The following is a 20,511-nucleotide window of genomic DNA, read 5'->3' as shown; positions in this document are numbered from 1 at the left end:
AAACCCTATCTCTACTAAAAATACAAAAATTAGCCAGCTGTGGTGGCATATGCCTGTAATCCCAGCTACTTGGGAGACTGAGGCACGAGAATCACTTGAACCTGGGAGGTGGAGGTTACAGTGAGCTGAGAGCACAAAAAAAAAGAGAGAGAGAGACAGAATGTCTCATGTGGAAGGTGCTCGCTGAATATTTGTTGAGTGAGTGAATAAGCAGATGTGTGTGTGCGTGTGACAGAGACAGAGGGGTTGGGGTGTGTAGAGATGTGGCATGCGAGTGGACATGGGGGAAGAAACAAGTAATGTGAATAACATGGTGAGACAGAAAGAGTTGTGGATAGAGATGTGGGAAATGTGAGAGATAAGGAGAGAGATACTGAAAAGAGCGATTAAGAGAGATGAAGATAGGGTGTCTGGCCCATGGAAGGCACTCATGAAGAGCGATGCTGAATAGATGAATGAACCTCAGTGCCCAGCAGTGGTGGCATGAACGGGATGCTGTGCAGAAACCACACTATCCATTACAGAAGCAACTGTGCTTGTTTCCCCTTGAGTTGATGAGGGATTTAACGAGCAGTGGAATGAAGAGCAGGGGAAAGACACTTGTGATCTTTCAGAAGCAGAATGGACAGGGCCTGGAGATCTTTTGGATGGGGGAACTGAGGGAGAAGGCAGAATAGGATGAATCCCAGGTGTTTGCCTTAAGTGACTGGAGCTTTGTGTTTCCATTCACTGGGACAGGGATGACAGGAGGCTGACCCAGTCTGAGTGGACACTGATGACTTTGAAATGCCCGTGGAGTATTCAGGGTAAGCCGCCTAGAGAGCAATTAGATAGTGTGGACTTAGGTTTCCAGAAAGACACCTGAGGGGGAGATGTAGATTGGGGACTTGACAGAGAATAAGCAGTAGTAACAACTGTGGCTATGACAGGATGGCCTAGGATAGCCATGGTAGATGCACAAAATTTATTGAATGAAAGTGGGAAGCCAGGCACTTGCCTGTAATCCCAGCTATGTGAAAGCCTGGAGTCAGGAGTTTGGGACTAGCCTGGGCAACATAGTGAGCTCTCATCTCAAAAATATATATAATACAAAATATATAATAACACTTTTTAAAAAGAAAGGGTGCCGGGGGCAGTGACTCATGCCTGTAATCCCAGCACTTTGGGAGGCTGAGGCAGGCAGATCACTTGAGGTCAGGAGTTCGAGACTAGCCTGATAGACATGGCAAAACCCCATTTCTACTAAAAATACAAAAGTAGCCGGGTGTGGTAGCATGTGCCTGTAATCCCAGCTACTTGGGGGGCTAAGGCAGAAGAATCGCTTGAACTCGGGAGGCGGAGGTTGCAATGAGCCGAGATCATGCCATTGCACTCCAGCCTGGGCAACAAGAGCAAAATTCCGTCTCAAAAAGAAAAAAAAAAAAAAGTGGGAGAAACAACCCAAAAATCTTCCAACAGGACAGTGGTATAAAAGCACACGTTTAGGGTACAGGAGTCTGGGGGACTCAGGTTGGATGGTTTTTATGTCCTTGGGAAAGAGGAGGTGAGATTTCAAAGTGAAACAGCTTCCATGGTGATAGGATCTGAGATGTAGGTCATGGAGAGTCAAGGTGATGATTGGAGTGGACAAGGTGAAATAACTGTGAAGTTGCACACTTAGGATATTGAAAAGGCATTTGCGAGATGGGTAGAAGAAGGTTCATAGCGGATTGAGTCATAATAACAAAAACAAAAAATAGAAACAACCCAATTGTACATCATCAGGTGAATGGATCAACAAGCTGTGGTACGTCATATAAAGGATTAGCACTCAGCAAAAAAAGGAATGAAACACTGATACATACAACAGTGTGGGCGAATCTCACAGACATTAAGCAGAATGCAAGGAGCCAGATACAAGAGTATGTACTCCATTAATATGATGTTCAAGAACAGATAGAGGCCGAGCGCAGTGGCTCATGCCTGTAATCCCAACTCTTAGAGAGTTCAAGGCAGGAGGATCACTTGAGCCCAGGAGTTAGAATCCAGTCTGGGCAGCATAGAATGACCTCGTCTCTACACCTTTTTTTTTTTTTTCCCCCAAGATGGAGTCTTGCTCTGTCGCCTAGGCTGGAGTGCAATGACGCGATCTTGGCTCACTGTGACCTCTGCCTCCCAGGTTCAAGCGATTCTCCTGCCTCAGCCTCCCGAGTAACTGAGACAATAGGCACGTGCCACCATGCCTGGCTAATTTTTTTTTTCTTTTTTTTTTTTTTAGTAGAGACAGGGTTTCACTAAGTTAGTCAGGATGGTCTTGAGCTCCTGACCTTATGATCCCCCTGCCTCAGCCTCTCAAAGTGCTAGGATTACAGATGTGAGCCACTGCACCCGGCCTACAAAAAAAGTTTTAAAAAATTAGCTGGGTGCGGTGGCATATGCCTGTAGTCCTAGCTACTTAGGAGACTGAGGTGGGAGGATGGCTTGAGCCCAGGAGGTCAAGGCAGCAGTGAGCTATAATTGCACTACTGCACTCCAACCTGGGCAACAGAGCAAGACTCTGTCTCAAGAAAAAAGTGTACAGAGGTAAAAATCAATGGTTGCATCTAGGAGGGGAAAGGGATTTACAAAAAGGGGCTTGGCGGAATTTTCCAGGATAATGGGAATTATCTATAGCTCAATTGCAGTGTGGTTGCATGGCTGTACATATTGGCCAAAGATCATCAAACTGTACATTAAGATCTGTGCATTTTACTGTATGAAATTATATCTCAATGTTTAAAAATGTCATTTATGGCCGGGCACTGTGGCTCACGCCTGTAATCCCAGCACTTTGGGAGGCCGAGGCAGGCAGATCACAAGGTCAGGAGATCAAGACCATCCTGGCTAACATGGTGAAACCCCGTCTCTACTAAAAAATACAAAAAAATTTAGCTGGGCATGGTGGCAGGCGCCTGTAGTCTCAGCTACTCGGGAGGCTGAGGCAGGAGAATGGTGTGAACCCGGGAGGTGGAGCTTGCAGGGAGCTGAGATCTCGCCACTGCACTCCAGCCTGGGTGACAGAGCGAGACTCCGTCTCGGGAAAAAAAAAAAGTTAATGTGGACATTAAGTCCATTAAGGAGTTGGCAAAGGTTGAAATAGAGAGGGGGGCTGGGCGTGATGGCTCACGCCTATAATCCCAGCACTTTGGGAGGCCGAGGTGGGCGGATCACAAGGTCTGGAGTTCGAGACCAGCCTGGCCAAAATGGTGAAACCTCGTCTCTACTAATATACAAAAATTAGCCTGGCATGGTGGTAGGCACCTGTAATCCCAGCTACTCTGGAGGCTGGGGCAGGAGAATCGCTTGAACCTGGGAGGCAGAGGTTGCAGTGAGCCAAGATCACACCATTGCACTCCAGCAACAAGAGCAAAACTCCGTCTCAAAAAAATAAAAAAAAAAAAGAAAGAACAAATAGAGAAGAGGCTGGAGAGTCAGGGATGGGCTCTTGATGAATGTGAGGGCGAGTGGACAACAACACCAAGGAGAGATTGAAGGTCGTGGGGTCAGATGCTGTGAGCCTCAGAGGAGAAGCTGTTCTCAGAAGCTGAAAGTATCATCACCTGGGAGTATTCATTAATTGAAAACTATCGATAAGACTTGGCCAGAGAAGTCACCCAATCTTACCCCTGCCAACACGTAGAGGAGGAACCCTGGTGGGGGTGGGGGTGAGGGTGGGGGAAGGATGAGATCACCTGTGCTGGATTGTGGAATTTTGTGTTTTCACTTATTTTCATGGTCTGAGTTGGGAGTTTATTGGCCTCAACCAGCCAGCCTACAGCTTGTTGTTAAAGAAGTCAGACCAGAGACTGGGCACAGTGGCTCACACCTGTAATCCTAGCACTTTGGGAGGCTGAAGCAGGCGGATCACTCGAGGTCAGGAGTTTGAAACCAGCCTGGCCAACATGGTGAAACTCTGTCTCTACTAAAAATACAAAAGAGTTAACCAGGCGTGATAGCAGGCGCCTGTAGTCCCAGCTACTCGGGAGGCTGAGGCAGGAGAATCGCTTGAACCTGGGAGGCAGAGGTTGCAGTGAGCAGAGATCACGCCACTGCACTCCAGCCTAGGTGACAGAGTGAGACTCTCTCTCAAAAGAACAAAAAAACAAACAAACAAACAAAAGAGACCAGTGCACATCCACTTCAACACTGTTTTATTTGTTGCCTTTCCTCTTGAGTGCCTAGAAATAGTTTCTTTAGAAAAGTTCCATCCTTGGCCAGGTGCAGTGGCTCATGCCTGTAATCCCAGCACTTTGGGAGGCCAATGTGGGTGGATCACGAGGTCAGGAGTTCAAGACCAGCCTGGCCAAGATGGTGAAACCCCATCTCTACTAAAAATACAAAAATTATCTGGGCATGGTAGTGGGCACCTGTAATCCCAGCTACTCAGGAGGCTGAGGCAGGAGAATCTCTTGAACCCGAGAGGCGGAGGTTGCAGTGAGCTGAGATCATACCACCGCACTCCAGCCTGGGCAACAGAACAAGACTCCGTCTCAAAAAAAAAGAAAAAAAAAAGTTCCATCCTTGTGCCCACTGTGCTGATTAGCGCAGTTCCTGTCTTGCAGGTTAGCCTTCCCTAGAGGTTCTCAGAGTTTCTGAAAGGGGCCCCTTGAATGCACACACACACCAGGATTTATTCTAGATGGACTGAAAACAAACAAACAAACAAAACCACGTACTGTCTTTGGAATCCGGAACATTTTTAGCTATGACAAATGTTTAAAAGCCTTAGATGTAGAAAAGAGCTGGGAGAGCAGGATGCCCTTGAGTCCAGGTGTAGCAATGGCACTGTCACCCTTGCACAGGACTAGGGAAGCACTGGAGAAGAACCACACATTGAACACCTAGGGTAATGGAGTTTGAAAGTTTACAGGTGGTACCCCCAGTTTACAGTAGTGGCACCAGGACTCCAACCTGGGCTGGATTTGTCTTCTAAGCCACATTGCCCTGGGACATGGAGTAGAACCATGTGATTGAGTGTACACTGTGGAAGAGTGGAGTTTGTTTTTCCGAGACGGAGTTTTGCTCATTGCCCAGGCTGGAGTGCAGTGGCACAGTGTTGGCTCACTGCAACCTCCACCTCCTGGGTTCAAGTGATTCTTGTGCCTCAGCCACCCGAGTAGCTGGGATTACAGGCACGCACCACCATGTCTGGCTAAGTTTTGCATTTTTAGTAGAGATGGGGATTCACCATGCTGGCCAGACTGGTCTTGAACTGCTGACCTCAGGTGATCTGCCCACCTCGGCCACTCAAAGTGCTGGGAAAACAGGTGTGGGCCACTGCTCCCGGCCAAAAGAATGGAGTTTTATCCTCAGGCCAGTTACCTATTCCACGTCCCCACTGGTGGTGACCTCTTCTCCCTCCCCAAACCGTGGGCTTCTCACAGCTGAGATAGTAGAGACAATTTTTCCCATATTGATGCTTTGTGGTGTGAATGGGGTGTTGACAGAAGGAGGCAAGCAAGGTAGGGGATCCGGCAGAAGCTGGAATCAAGGCCCGGTTGAGAAAAGCCACCATTGGTAGCTCGGGCCTCCCATGCTCTGTGACCACCAGGGGGCAGCCCTGGCCTTGCCATGATGCCTCCGTCCCACATCCTCTAGTTAGATATCCCTGGGGCGGTGGCCACATCACTGCTGGAGAAGGCTGAGTTGGTCCTTCCCAGGTTGTGTGGCATGTGTGGTTGTTCCGGTAGCTTAGGGAGGTCAAATAATTTGTTCAAGATTAGACTGGGCACAGTGGCTCACACCGGTAATCCCAGCACTTTGGGAGGCCGAAGTGGGAGGACTGCTTTAGGCCAAGAGTTTTAGATCAGCCTGGGCAACACAGTGAGACCCTGTCTGTACAAAAAATAAAAGTAAGTGAGCCAAACGTGATGATGTGTGTCTGTAGTCCCAGATACTCTGGAGGCTGACGTGGGAGGATCACTTGAGTTCAGGAGTTCAAAGTTCAAGGCTACAGGGAGCTATGATCACACCACTGCACTCCAGACTGGTTGACAGAGTAAGACCCTGTCTCAAAAAAAAAAAAAAAAAAAAAAAAAAAGATTGTATAACGTAATTGTGGGGATTGCAGGGGAACTGGCATTTGAACCCAGGCTCATTCCAAACCAGCATTCTTAACCATGAGATGACTGCTTCTCCAAAAGAAAGCTCTGAATTACTTCAGTGATGGGTGGGAACTGGACAATCTACAAAAGGACTGTGACACAGAGCTAGAAACACAGACACAAAGAGAAAAAACATGTATTAGGTCGGGCACGGTGGCTCACACCTGTAATCCCAGCACTTTGGGAGGCCAAGGGGGGTGGATCACTTAAGGCCAGGTGTTTGAGACCAGTCTGGCCAACATGGCAAAACTCCATCAGTACTAAAAACACAAAAGTTAGCTGAGTGTGGTGGCACACGCCTGTGAACCCAGATATTCGGGAGGCTGAGGCATGTGAATTGCTTGAGCCTGGGAGGCGGGGGTTGCAATGAGCCAAGATTGTGCCACTGCACTCCAGCCTGGGCGACTGAACGAGACTCTGTCTCGCAACAACAGCAGCAGCAACAACAACATGTATTAACATAAAATGAGCCAGAGTGGGCGTGGTGGCTCACGCCTGTAATTCCAGCACTTTGGGAGGCCAAGGCGGGCGGATCATGAGGTCAGGAGTCCAAGACTAGCCTGGCCAACACGGTGAAACTCAGTCTCTACTAAAAATACAAAAATTAGCTGGGTGTGGTGGCGCACGTCTGTAATCCTAGCTACTCGGGAGGCTGAGGCAGGAGAATCGTTTCAACCCGGGAGGCGGAGGTTACAGTGAGCTGAGATTGTGCCATTGCACTCCAGCCTGGGCAACAAGAGCAAGACTCCATCTCAAAATAAATAAATAAATAAATAAAATAAATAAAAGGAGCCAGACCAGGAGTTCGAGACCCGGACAACATAGCAGGATGCTGTCTTTCAAAAATAAATAAAAGTAAAAAGTCAGGTGTGATGGTACATACCAGTATTCCAAGCTACTTGGGAGGCCGAGGCAGGAGGATTGCTTGAGTCCAGAAGGTCGAGGCTGCTGTGAGCAATGATCACACCACTGTATTGCTGCTTGAGTGACAGAGTGAGACCCCTTGTCTCTGAAAAATATAATAGTAAAAGGAGCCAGAAGGGGGCATGTGGTAAGGGGTGGGCACGTGGCGTATCACATGTCATCCTTCCCTTCTGTGTGCTGTATTATCTCCTATAGCTGTGTGATACACATACAAGAGTGTCTGGCATACTCTTGTACTAATCCCTGTGGAGGTATTACCTTGTTTTATTGTGTTCCACAGATGTGCATTTTTTTTTTTTTTTTTGAGACGGAATCTCCCTCTGTTGCCCAGGCTGGAGTGTAGTGGCCGGATCTCGGCTCACTGCAAGCTCCACCTCCTGGGTTTATGCCATTTTTCTGCCTCAACCTCCCGAGTAGCTGGGACTACAGGTGCCCGCCACCTCGCCCGGCTAGTTTTTTGTATTTTTTAGTAGAGACGGAGTTTCACCGTGTTAGCCAGGATGGTCTCGATCTCCTGACCTCGTGATCCGCCCATCTCGGCCTCCCAAAGTGCTGGGATTACAGGCTTGAGCCACCGCACCCAGCCACATTTTTCTATATATTGAAGTTTGTGACAACCCTGTGTTGAGCAAGTCTACAGGTGCCACTTTTCCAATAGCCTGTGGTCACTTTGTGTCTCTGTGGCACATTTTGGTAATTCTTGCAGTATTTCAAACTTTTCATGATTATTTTATCTGTTATGATCTGTGATTAGTGATTTTTTTTTTTTTTTTTTTTTTTTTTTTTGAGACAGAGTCTCACTCTGTCATTAAGGCTGGAGTGCAGTGGCAAGATCATAGCTCACTGCAGCCTCGAACTCCTGGGTTCAAGTGATCCTCCTGCTTCAGCCTCCCAAGTAGCTAAGACTACTGGAACACACCAGCACACCTGTCTTATTTTATTTATTTATTTATTTATTTATTTTGAGATGGAGTTTCGCTCTTGTTGCCCAGGCTGGAGTGCAATGGCGTGATCTCGGCTCACTGCAACCTCCGCCTCCCAGGTTCAAGCGATTCTCCTGCCTCACCCCCCTGAGTAGCTGGGATTACAGGCATGGGCCACCACGCCCAGCTAATTTTGTATTTTTAGTAGAGAGACAGCATTTCTCCATGTTGGTCAGGCTGGTCTCAAACTCCCAACCTCAGGTGATCCACCCGCCTAGGCCTCCCAAAGTACTAGAATTATAGGAGTGAGCCACCACACCTGGCCTATTTATTTATTTATTGAGGCAGAGTTTTGTTCTTGTTGCCTAGGCTGGAGTATAATGGCACAATCCCAGCTCACCACAACCTCCGCCTCCCAGTGACTCTCCTGCCTCAGCCTCCCAAGTAGCTGGGATTACAGGCGTGCACCACCATGCCCGGCTAATTTTGTATTTTTAGTAGAGATGGGATTTCTCCATGTTGGTCAGGTTGGTCTCGAACTACCAACCTCAGGTGATCCACCCGCCTCGGCCTCCCAAAGTGCTGGGATTACAGGAGTGAGCCACTGTGCCTGGACTTTTTTTTTTTTTTCCTTTTTTGTAGAGCTGAGGTTGGACAAGTGCAGTGGTTCATGCCTGTAATCCCAGTACTTTGAGAGGTTGAGTGGGCAAATCACTTGAGCCCATGAGTTTGAGACCAGCTTGGACAACATGGTGAGACCCTGTCTCTACGAAAAATACAAAAATTATCTAGGCATGGTGGTGTGTGGCAGCTACTCAGGAGGCTGAGGTGGGAAGATGGTTTGAGCCCAGGAGGTTGAGGCTGCAGTGAGCCATGATTGTGCCACTGCACTCTAGCCTAGCCAACAGAGTGAGACCTTGTCTCAGAGAGAGAGAGAGAGAGAGAGAGAGAGAGAGAGAGAGACAGGGTCTTGCTCTGTTGCCCAGACTGGAGTGCCATGGAGCCATGGCTTTCACAAGCAAAATCATAGCATACTGCAGCCTTGAACTTCTATCCTCAAGTGATCCTCCTACCTCAGCCTTCTGAGTAGCAGAGACATAGGCACATACCACTGCACTCAGCAAGAATTAGCTAAATTTACTCTGCCATGCTCTATAAATGGAACAATAAAGCCTAGATGGCTGGACGGGGTGGCTCAGGCCTATAATCCCAGCACTTTGGGAGGCTGAGGCGGGTGGATCACCTGAGGTCAGGAGTTCAAGATCAGCCTGGCCAAGATGGTGAAACCCTGTCTCTACTATAAAATACAAAAATTAGCTGGGCCTGGTGGCAGGTACCTGTAATCCCAGATACTGGGAGGCTGAGGCAGAAGAATCACTTGAACCCAGGTGGCAGAGGTTGCAGTGAGCTGAGTTGCCACCACTGCACTCCAGCCTGGGTGACAGAGCAAGACTCCATCTCAAAAAAAAAAAAAAAAAAAAAAAAAGTCTAGATGATAGTACATCTGTTACAACGTGGTTTACTGACTTAAAAATTTTTCTTTTTTTTTTGTTTGTTTTTGAGACACGGTCTCAATCTGTTGCCCAGGCTGTAGTACAGCAGCATGATCTCAACTCATCGCAACCTCTGCCTTCCAGGGTCAAGTGATCCTCCTACCTCAGCCTCCTGAGTAGTTGGGACCACAGACATAAGCCACTATGCTCAGCTAATTTTTGCATTTTTTTGTAGAGATAGGGTTTGGTCATGTTGTCCAGGCTGATCTCTAACTTTTTTTTTTTTTTTGAGACGGAATCTTTCTCTGTCACCCAGGCTGGAGTTCAGTGGCACAATCTCAGCTAACTGCAACCTCTGCCTTGTGGGTTCAAGTGATTCTCCTGCCTCAGCCTCCCTAGTAGCTGGGACTACAGGCAGGTACCACCACGCCCAACTAATTTTTTGTATTTTTAGTAGAGATGGGGTTTCACCGTGTTTGCCAGGATGGTCTCAATTTCCTGAACTCGTGATTGGCCGGCCTCAGCCTCCCAAAGTGCTGGGATTACAGGCATGAGCCACTGTGCCTGGCCTGGCCTCCAACACTTTAGCTCAAGTGATCTGTCCACCTGGGCTTCCCAAAGTACTGGGATTACAGGTGTGACCCACCATACCTAGTCACATTTTTTTTTCTTTTAAATTCCGTTTACTACTCTTCCCAATTTAAACTGTATTTTATTTAGAGACAAGTTCTCACTCCGTTGCTCAGGCTGGAATGCAGTGGCAAAATCATAGCTCACTGCATCCTTGTAACTCCTGGGCTCAAGGAATCCTCCTGCCTCAACTTCCTGAGTAACTGGTACTGTAGGCGTGTGCCACCATGTCCAGCTAATTTTTAATTTTTTTGTAGAGACAGAGTCTTGCCATGTTGCCCAGGCTGGTCTCAAACCCTGACCTCAAGCCATCCTCTCACCTTGGCCTCCCAAAGTGCTGGGATTACAAATGTGAGCCACTGTGCCCAGCTGGTTTACTGAGTATTTTAAGGCTACTAGGTCTACTGCTCTGAAATACAATATTTCTTTAAAATGATTACTGCTCATTGAAAATGTACACAGTTAACAAAGAGCTCTGATGGAGATGTCCAAAGAGATGAACGTTGTTTTCTTCTTTTTTTTTGAGACGGAGTTTCGCTCTTGTTGCCCAGGCTGGAGTGCAATGGTGCAATCTCGGCTTACCACAACTTCCGCCTCCTGGGTTCAAGTGATTCTCCTGCCTCAGCCTCCCGAGTAGCTGGGACTACAGGCACGCCCCACCACACCCAGCTAATTTTGTATTTTTAGTAGAGACGGGATTTCGCCATGTTGGCCTGGCTGGTCTCGAACTCCTGACCTCAGGTTATCCATCCACTTCAGCCTCCCAAAGTGCTGGGATTACAGGCATGAGCCACTGCACCTGGCTGAACATTGTTTTCATGCCTGCTATCATAACATCCATCCTGTAGTCCATGGTTTAAGGAGTAATTTTGACTTCCAAATCTCGTTGTTTAAGAAATACGTTTTGCCAGGCATGGTGGCTCATGAACTTTGGGAGGCCTAGGTGGGTGGATTGTTTGAGCCCAGGAGTCGGATACTGGCCTGGGCAACACAAGGAGACCCCATCTCTACAAAAACTACAAAAATTAGCCTGGTGTGGTGGTGTGCGCCTGTAGTCCCAGCTACTCAAGAGACTGAAGTGGGAGGATTGATTGAGTCGAGGAGGTCGAGGCTACAGTGAGCTGTAATGGCGCCACTGAACCCAGCCGGGATGAGACACAGCCAGACCCTGTCTCAAAAAACTAAAACAGGAATGCCAGCACTTTGGGAGGACGAGGTTGGCGGATCACTTGAGACAGGAGTTTGAGACCAGCCTGGCCAACATGGTAAAACCCCTTCTCTACAAAAAATACAAAATTTAGCCGGGCTTGGTGGTGTGCGCCTGTAATCCCAGCTACTGGGGAGGCTGAGGCCAGAGAATTGCTTGAACCCGGGAGGTGGAAGTTGCAGTGAGCCGAGATTGTGCCACTGCATTCCAGCCTGGGTGACAGAGTGAGACTCCATCTCAAAAAAAAAACCAAAAAAAAAACCCCAACCAAACACACACACACACACACCCAGGGTGATTGCTATGCAAATTAAATATAGCTTCACCAATCAGCTTGCTTCTCCTAATCCCTCATAGAAATCTTGGAGCAGCCCTGGGGTGCAGTGAGGCCAGATTCCAGGAAGGGAATGGATGGGATGGGTCTGGGTACCGGTGAGCAGTGGGGAGGGGAAGTAGGTTAGCTTCTGGGCCAGGGAGGGCTCCTGGAGGCTTGTTCTGGGTAAAAGCTGGTCTTCTTGAACCTCAGAAGTTAGGGGAACCCACATCCTGGTCTCACCCGCCCAACCGCCCACTCACCCTTGGGTTAGCAGCCATCTAAGCCCCACCCTCCCCCTCACATGCTTAGCTAGTCTGCCACAAGCTGGCCCCTTGGCCTCCTAGAGACCCAGACATCTCCATCAGCAGCATCCATCCTCTCTCCTCAGGGAGGCATGCATTTGATGCTCGAGGTCCCTGGCAGTTGTGATCCTTAGCAAGTGATATCTGAGTCCCGTGTGTCATAGGAAGCTCCCCATCCCCATCTGGTGACCAAAGGCCTGGCTACAAGTAGTGAGTCCTCCCTCCTCCACCCAGACCTCACTGCTCAGATCCCCTTCGCCAACTGGGACATCTTCCGACATGGCCTGGATGCTGTTGCTCATCTTGATCATGGTCTATCCAGGTGACAAGGCGTGTGCTCAGGACCCCAAGGAGTGTGGGTGGGAGGAGGGAGATCCAGGAGGCTGGACTAGATGCTATAGGGAACAGGCTTGGTGGGGGCTGAAACACCCGGCTCTGAGGGAGGAGTGGGACCGCTCCAAAGGTGACACTCAGTGGACTCCCCCAATTCACAGTCTCTCTGTGTCATTCACTGTGAAGCTTTTTAGCTAGGGTCTAGACATATAATTAGGAGTTTGAGAGATCCAAGGAAATCTGTGATAAATTTCTTGGTGAAACTGTTTTTGGTTTTGTTTTGTTTTGTTTTTTGAGACTGAGTCTCGCTCTGTCGCCAGGCTAGAGTGCAGTTGTGCGATCTTGGCTCACTGCAACCTCTGCCTCCCGTGTTCAGGCGAATTGCCTCAACCTCCCCGAGTAGCTGGGACTACACGCATGCACCACCACACCCGGCTAATTTTTTTTTTTTTTTGAGACAGAGTCTTGCTCTGTCACTTTGACTGAAGTGCAGTGGCACAATCTTGGCTCAGTGCAACCTTCACCTCCTAGGTTCAAGCAATTCTCCTGCCTCAGCCTCCCGGGTAGCTGGGATTACAGGCGTGCACCACCACACCCAGCTAATTTTTGTATTTTTAGTAGAGACAGGATTTTACCATGTTGGCTGGGTTGGTCTCAAACTCCTGACCTCGGGTGATCTGCCCACCTTGGCCTCCTAAAGTGTGGGGATTACAGGCCTGAGCCACTGCTCCCAGCCATTTTTGTATTTTTAGTAGAGATGGGGTTTTGCTATGTTGACCAGTCTGGTCTCAAACTCCTGATCGCAAGTGATCTGCCTGCCTTGGTCTCCCAAATTACTGGAATTACAGGCATGAGCCACTGCGCCCGCCCAGTGGTGAAACTTTTTTTTTGTTTGAGACAGTTTCATTCTATTGTCCAGGCTAGAGTGCAGGGGCAGTATCTCAACTCACTGTAGCCTCCACCTCCCGGGTACAAGTTCTCCTCTCTCAGCCTCCCAAGTAGGTGGGATTACAGGTGCATGCCATTGCCACCGGCTAACTTTCGTATTTTTAGTAGAGATGAGGTTTCACCATGTTGGCCAGGCTGGTCTCGAACTCCTGACCTCAGGTGATCCACTTGCCTTGGCCTCCCAAAGTGTTGGGATTACAGGCGTGAGCCGCTGCTCCAGGCTGAAACTGTTTTTAATGAACTGAGAGACCTTAATTATCAAGCATATTATTAACTAAATGCAGGAGTTCTCAAAATGTGGATTTCTGGGAACCTAGAACAAATTCTTAGGCCCCACTCCAGACCTACTGAATAAAAAACTCTGGGGTGGCCCCAGGAATCTGTTTTAGCAGATGCTCCGGGTAATTTCCATACACACTGAAGTTTAAGAACCACTGAAACAGAATGACTTATAAATTTCCCTCAGTAGATAATTTAATCAGGGATTTTAATATTTGGTTTAATACATCAACATGGATGGGTTAAATAGGAGTCTCAACCAATTAAGGCCATGTCTTCACCTGGAGATTTAATCAGTTAATGTTGTTTAACGAAAAACAAAGAGTGTCCAGGTGCACTTTGGGAGGCTGAGGCAGATGGATCACTTGAGATCAGGAGTTTGAGACCAGCCTGGTCCGAGGCGGGTGGATCACTTGAGGTCAGGAGTTTGAGACGAGGTAGTGAAACCCCGTTTCTACTAAAAATACAAAAATTAGTCAGGCATGGTGGTGGGCGCCTGTAGTCCCAGCTACTTGGGAGGCTGAGGCACCAGGATCGCTTGAACGCAGGGGGCGGAGTTTGCAGTGAGCCAAGATCGTACCACTGCACTCCAGCCTGGGCAACAGAGCAAGACTTCCTCTCAAAAAAAAAAAGAAAAGAAAAGAAAAAAGAAAAAGAGAAAGAGGAAGGATGGCTTACTGCACAATGCCATTTGTACTAAAATAATACCTGGAATAATATAATGAGTGATATTCGTTAACTAGGCAGCCGCATTCATTAATGAGCTTAATTTCACCATGATGGTTTACATTTCAGCCAGACAAGTTACTACTGAACTGGCTGGAGAATGATGGCAGAGGGTGAGAGTGAGAGTTGGTATAGGAAGAATTTGAAAAATGATTTTTATTTTTTATTTTTTGAGACGGAGTCTTGCTTTGTTGCCTAGGCTGAAGTGCAATGGCGCAATCTCGGCTCACTGCAACCTCTGCCTCCCAGGTTCAAGCAATTCTCCTGCCTCAGCCTCCCGAGTAGCTGGCATTACAGGTGCGCACCACCATGCCTGGCTAATTTTTGTATTTTTTTAGTAGAGATGGGGTTTCACCATGTTGGCCAGGATGGTCTCGAACTCCGGACCTAGTGATCCACCCACCTCAGCCTCCCAAAGTGCTGGGATTACAGGCATGAGCCACCACACTCAGCCGAAAAATGATTTAAAAAGCAATGTTAAGAAATCAGATTGGTTAAGAGGAAAGGGTTCAATGAGGTGCCCAAAGTATCTATTCCATGCACCCTATGCCCAGAGACAGCTGGGATGTTCTACTCCAAGCTCTGTTGTCTTTTCTCTTTGGAGTAACTGGGGAGGTGTTTTCTCTGGGTCTTCCTTCTGCCTCCAGGATCCTGTGCTCCCTGGGTGTCCCAGCCCCCTGAGATTCGTACCCTGGAAGGATCCTCTGCCTTCCTGCCCTGCTCCTTCAATGCCAGCCAAGGGAGACTGGCCATTGGCTCCGTCACATGGTTCCGAGATGAGGTGGCTCCAGGGAAGGAGGTGAGGAATGGAACCCCAGAGTTCAGGGGCCGCCTGGCCCCACTTTCTTCTTCCCGTTTCCTCCGTGACCACCAGGCTGAGCTGCATATCTGGGACGTGCGAGGCCATGACGCCGGCATCTACGTGTGCAGGGTGGAGGTGCTGGGCCTGGGTGTCGGGACAGGGAATGGGACTCGGCTGGTGGTGGAGAAAGGTGAGATGCTGGGAGGTGGTGTCTCCTCCTGGCTGGAGACCCCAAGAGGCAATGTCCTTGGGAGTCAGGGATGCTCCTCTGAGGCCCCTACCCTCCCTGAGCCTGTGTGCACTTCTTCCCCAACCCCCTTCTCCATTGCCCCATGCAGAACATCCTCAGCTAGGGGCTGGTACAGTCCTCCTCCTTCGGGCTGGATTCTATGCTGTCAGCTTTCTCTCTGTGGCCGTGGGCAGCACCCTCTATTACCAGGGAAAATGTGAGTAATGGAGCCAGGGGCAATAGTGGATGGGATGGGAGGGGCAGTAAGAGAGTGGGAGGAGGGAGGCCAGAGACGAGGAAGAGGAGAGCCTTGGGACCGCGACACTGAGCGGCTCCTGTCCTCTCTCTGACCAGGTCACTGTCACATGGGAACACACTGCCACTCCTGAGATGGCCCCTGAGGAGTGATTCCAGAGCCCAGAGGTCCCTAGTCCTCTTCAAAAGACCCCAATAAATCACTGTCTGCCCCACCACTAACTCCTCCTTATGAGTCTCAAGTGTTTTCTTCTCCATTCTCCAGATGCCAAATCTACTCTCTCCGGATTCCCCCCAGCTCTGAACTCTCCCTTCCACCAGGTCTGACCTGGAAAGGTCCAAGAAGGCAGTTTCCGGCTGTGGTCCCAGGGCCCCTCCCACCACCATGTGGGAGCTCAGCACACCTGCTTCCCCCAGTCCCAGGAGGCTGAGCCTGATTGTCTTGAGAAATGGGAAGGATCAGATATGACTCCTCCTTGGCAACTGCCCTTTCCTGCCAGGCCCACACATACCCTCCTCTGGCTGTCAGGGGAGCTTGGGTCCATGAACACTCTCTCTCACCCAGTAAATTACTACTTGACCCCAGAGTGGGTGGAGGGGTGGGCCACGTGTTTTTTTAATTTTAATTTTAAAAAAATAAATTCCTATTCAAAGGTCAAAAAGCCACATAAGTTTTGATGATGATCATTTTGAATGGAGGCTCGAGATGGATTGAGAGGACTGAGACACAGAAGTGGGGGGACCATGGTCTTTACCACAGGGGGACCCTGTCCTCTCGCCTGGGTTGAGGAAGGTGTCTGGGGTGCTCAGGTGGGTTTGTTCTCAGCAATGCAGGCATAGTCAGCTCTGGGATCCTCCTTGGTGCCTCTCTTGTCTCTGTCCCTGAGGTCAGGTCCTTCACTGCTGGACACTGGCAGCCTCTGCAGAGATGCATAGTGGATCTCCTGCTCTGAGGACCCTTGGACCTGGGGCCAGGACAGAAAGTGCTGATGGGAGGCGATGCCTTCAGACCCTTCCCTGTGAGTTCTTCTCCCACCTCCAGCCTTTCTTACTTCCCTCTCTTCTCTCTGTCTTCTCTCTCTCTCTCTCCCCCACCCGCCCCCGCCATCTTTGGAGACAGAGTTCCACTATGTTGTCTAGGATGGTCTTCAACCCCTGAGCTCAAGCTAGCTTCCTGCCTCAGCCTCACAATAGCTGGAATGACAGGTGTGAGCCACTGTGCCTGGTTCTGGAGCCTCTCTCTCTCTTTCTCTCTCTCTCTCTCTTTCCCTCTCTCTCTCTTTTTTTTATCTCTCTCTCTTTCATTGTTCTTTCTCTTTGTGTCTCTCTCACTCTCATTTTCTCCCTATCTCTCACTCCTATCCTCCCTCTCACTTTTTCTTTTGGTTTCTGTCTCATTTTCTCTTTCTCTCGCCTTGATTGTCTCTGCCTCTCTCATGCTCCTACTTTCTCTCTCCTTGTCTCCCACTCCCAACCCTCCTCTCAGCACTCAGCCATGCTTCTCCCCACTCACCCACTCAGGATCTCTCTTACCCTCCCCACTCCCTGTCCCCGGACTCACCCAGCTCCTCTCCAGCCTCTTCACTGGAAGAAAAAAAGAAGCTCAGCACAGCCCACCCTTTGTGCTTCTCCCGGGTCCTCCCCAGCTCCCCACCCCAGCAGGCGTGGACTCCCTTGTTGGCTTCCCAGTGGCTCCAGGGCCAGGCAGTGTTCTGGGAAAGCAGCGGGAAAGGGTGTGGGTGGGGCCACAGGTGGCACTGCTGCGGGTGGGAGGGAGGGAGTGCAGTGCTCACCTCTTCGATGCAGCCGACACAGGCAGGCGGACAGAAGGACCACAGCCAGAAGCAGGAGCCCGCCCAGCCCCAGGCCCCCGTAGATGTATATACATATATCTACAGGGAAGAGGGCTCAAGGTTAGAAAGCCCATTCCATTTCCAGCGCACCCCAGCCTCCTGGTTGGTTGTGGCTTTCTCAGATTTCCTCTCCAACAGTTTCAGAGGCAGAAAAATATACCCTCAGAGCTTCCTCATCCCAAACCTTAATACCTCACCTCCTACCAGGGTACATGCCCTACCTTGCCCCATAGCTGAGATGGCTCACCCCTCAGAGGCTTCTCACCAAAATCCCTGCTGTTTCTGGGCCTCCCGTGAGGTCCCTTTCCCTCCTGCACCAGCTGCCCCAGAGGCCTCTCCACCTAGTCATGAGCTACATACGTCACTGTCCTCCATCACTTCCTAAGCTCCCAGGACCCTCCCTATCCAGATGTGAGAGGCCCTTTACTTACTCATTTTATTTTCACTGCAAACACACATTAGGTCAGGGATCAGGGACTGGCCTGGAGGTCAGGAACTCTCGTCCTTGCTCTTTTAGGTGAAATGATCAGGGGCTAGTGATGCGCCCCAAGTTCCTCATCTGTGAAGTGAGGGGCCTCTGTTATCATCGTTCCCAGGCTGGGGAGCCTCACTTATGTGCCAACCCTGAGCTGGGCACTTTCCATTCCTCACTGCTAATCCCCAGAACATAGGGTATCATGGTCCCCATTGCCCAAGTAAAGACCCAAGATTCCAGCCTGGACTTTACTAGGTCATCCATCCCAGAAGGGTGGAGCTGGGGTTTAAGGCCAGCTCTGTCCAGCTCCAGAGCCCAGCCCTCCCCTCTGCCCTGGGCTGACCAGGTGGTTTGGAGGGGACTTTCCAGCCCTGGATGGCTCTAGGTGCTGGTAAGGGGCTCATGGAAGGGAAGGATCCTGGGCCTGGATGGGTGAGGGCACTGGCGGGAAGTAGGGAGGGTGATGTCAGCACACCCAGCAGGTGGGCTGCTCCCTGAGCCCCAGAGCAGTGCGGGAGTGTGGGGGCCCCTTTGGCTGGTGTGGAGAGCTGCTTCCCACAGGCAGATGCTGCTGGGGCTGAAGTGGGGCATGGAGGAGTATCTGGGGCCCCATAACTTCCCCTCAGGCACTTCCTCCTCTCCAACCACTGCTTCCTGTTTGAGGGCAAAGAGGGGGCCGCTGTCTTCACCCCAGAGCCAGGTATACTGACTAGGGTCTGGAAACTAGGACCCTTCTGGGTTAGGAGGAATTCTTGGGGGTGGGGAGCAGAAGCCCAGATGGAGGCCATAAGGGCCGTGGGCACAGAAAGGAATTGTCTTTAATTTTTTTGGGGAGCAGAGACTCAAAGGATTCCTCGACGGCCCAGGGAAACTCAAACCCATACTCTCCCTCCCCTCATCTTAGCTTCACCCCACTTTGGGGTGTGACCATCCTTCCACTAAGGTCCCTGCCCATTCCCAGCTTACCCAGAGCTTGTGGCCTGCAGGATGGACAGACTTCAAACTGGCCAGTGCTGTCTGGCTGGAGAGAAGTGTTGCCACCTCAGACATTCCTGCACCTCTTCTGGCTTTAACTTCTCCTCCAGCCTGGGTTCCTCCCCAGCATTGTTAGGAAAGGAAGCTGGGCTTGAGGGTCAGGGTTACAACATCTTTCTTTTTTTTTTTTTTTTTTTTTTTGAGACTTAGTCTCGCTCTGTTGCCCAGGCTGGAGTGCAGTGGCCGGATCTCGGCTCACTGCAAGCTCCGCCTCCCGGGTTTACGCCATTCTCCTGCCTCAGCCTCCGGAGTAGCTGGGACTACAGGCACCCGTCACCTCGCCAGGCTAGTTTTTTTGTATTTTTTAGTAGAGACGGGGTTTCACCGTGTTAGCCAGGATGGTCTCGATCTCCTGACCTCATGATCCACCCATCTTGGCCTCCCAAAGCACTGGGATTACAGGCTTGAGCCACTGCGCCCGGCCACAACATCTTTCTTAACAAACTCCAGGGTCTGTAGCTAGGGCTGTAATCTGCCTCAGTTCCAATCATTTCACTGATCCTGCCACTAGTCAGTGAACACCCACCTCCTTCATGTGTCTTCCTTGATTAATTTTTTCTCTATTACCTTGTTACACTTCATTTGTTGAGACCTCTTGATCTTGGTGTATGTCTGTGGACACACATATGCCACTCCAGTTCAGACCGGGAGCTCTAGCACATTTGGTGTTCTGGTGACCCACTTGGTGTTCTGCAGCTCTATGCAACAGGCTGCTTGGCTGTCTGATTAACAAACACGAGAATTAAAGGCAGCCATACTAGATCTACATGAGCCCTGTGGATAGATCAAGGACAGAAAGTTGCTGACAAGTTGGTGGCAGGAAAGGAGGTGTGGCAATCCAGGTAGACTTTCTGTAGGACGCAGTATTCTGGCATTGAACACAGAACTAAGTAAAGGCAGCAGCCTGAGGCCCTCTGGAGAGACCTGGGTGAAGGCTTCTTAGTGGCACTGTGATGGAGAAGGAGATGGGTGCTGGAAGATTGCACACCCACTCCTTGAGGAGGGTGAAGATGGGGGAGCTCATTTAAGGCAAGGGGTGAGGAGGAGATTTGGTGCCTGGGTGGGTCCATATTCATTTGTGTTTCCCCTTTCAAATTCAAGAACCTTCTACTTCCTCCCCGACCCTTCTCCATGTTCCCTATGCTGAATAATATTCAGGTTTTTGTTTTTTTTTTTTAACATTTTATTATTAAAAAGTACAAACAAAAAGTTAAATGAGACGAATTGTATGGTGAACATATTCTTACCACCTAGATGCTACTATTAACATTTTGTTTGTTTGTTTGTTTGTTTTTCAGATGGGGTCTCTATCACCCAGCCTGAAGTGCAGTGGTGAAATCATAGCTCACTGCAGCCTTGAATTCCTGGGCTCAGAGATCCTCCCATCTGAGCCTCCTGCGTAGCCAGGACTACAGACACCAGCTACCACATGAGGCTTTGTAGAGATGGGATCTTACTGTGTTGCCCAGGCTGGTCTTGAACTCCTGGTCTCAAGTAATCTTTCCACCTTAGCCTCCCAAAGTGCTGGCATTACAGGAGTGGACACCGCACCTGGCTCTATTCACATTTTCTGTTTACTTTGTCACATATGTATCCCTCCATCTCACTTCTAAATATCTTTTAAAATTGCAAATATCAGTAAATTTTACATCTAAACCC

At 49.6% G+C, this 20,511-nt stretch overlaps 2 protein-coding genes across 7 annotated transcripts; one reads left to right on the top strand and one right to left on the bottom strand.

The window, feature by feature from the left end:
• Nucleotides 1-11,911: 11,911 nt before the first annotated feature.
• NCR3 (natural cytotoxicity triggering receptor 3) lies at nucleotides 11,912-15,967 on the top strand. Of its 5 annotated transcripts, XM_073005868.1 has the most exons (5): nucleotides 11,912-12,239; nucleotides 14,851-15,195; nucleotides 15,344-15,451; nucleotides 15,589-15,657; nucleotides 15,755-15,846. In XM_073005868.1, exons 1-4 carry the CDS (start codon nucleotides 12,197-12,199, stop codon nucleotides 15,621-15,623), a joined length of 531 nt encoding a protein of 176 aa, XP_072861969.1. In that variant the 5' UTR covers nucleotides 11,912-12,196; the 3' UTR covers nucleotides 15,624-15,657; nucleotides 15,755-15,846. The 5 variants fall into 5 exon arrangements, with proteins under 5 accessions (XP_072861969.1, XP_037861779.1, XP_037861780.1 ...); XM_038005851.2 differs by lacking the exon at nucleotides 15,589-15,657 and having other exon boundaries at nucleotides 15,811-15,967; XM_038005852.2 differs by having other exon boundaries at nucleotides 15,589-15,846.
• Nucleotides 15,968-16,077: 110 nt separating this feature from the next.
• LST1 (leukocyte specific transcript 1) lies at nucleotides 16,078-18,944 on the bottom strand. Of its 2 annotated transcripts, XM_038005853.1 has the most exons (5): nucleotides 18,784-18,944; nucleotides 17,774-17,901; nucleotides 17,283-17,381; nucleotides 17,051-17,073; nucleotides 16,078-16,454 (listed from the first exon to the last, which is right to left on the bottom strand). In XM_038005853.1, exons 2-5 carry the CDS (start codon nucleotides 17,799-17,801, stop codon nucleotides 16,296-16,298), a joined length of 309 nt encoding a protein of 102 aa, XP_037861781.1. In that variant the 5' UTR covers nucleotides 17,802-17,901; nucleotides 18,784-18,944; the 3' UTR covers nucleotides 16,078-16,295. The 2 variants fall into 2 exon arrangements, with proteins under 2 accessions (XP_037861781.1, XP_037861782.1); XM_038005854.2 differs by lacking the exons at nucleotides 17,774-17,901; nucleotides 18,784-18,944 and adding an exon at nucleotides 17,564-17,712.
• Nucleotides 18,945-20,511: the final 1,567 nt, after the last annotated feature.

Source organism: Chlorocebus sabaeus, chromosome 17 (genome assembly GCF_047675955.1).
Source record: "Chlorocebus sabaeus isolate Y175 chromosome 17, mChlSab1.0.hap1, whole genome shotgun sequence".
Taxonomy (NCBI): Eukaryota; Metazoa; Chordata; class Mammalia; order Primates; family Cercopithecidae; genus Chlorocebus; species Chlorocebus sabaeus.
This window is presented reverse-complemented; position numbering and strand designations above follow the sequence as displayed.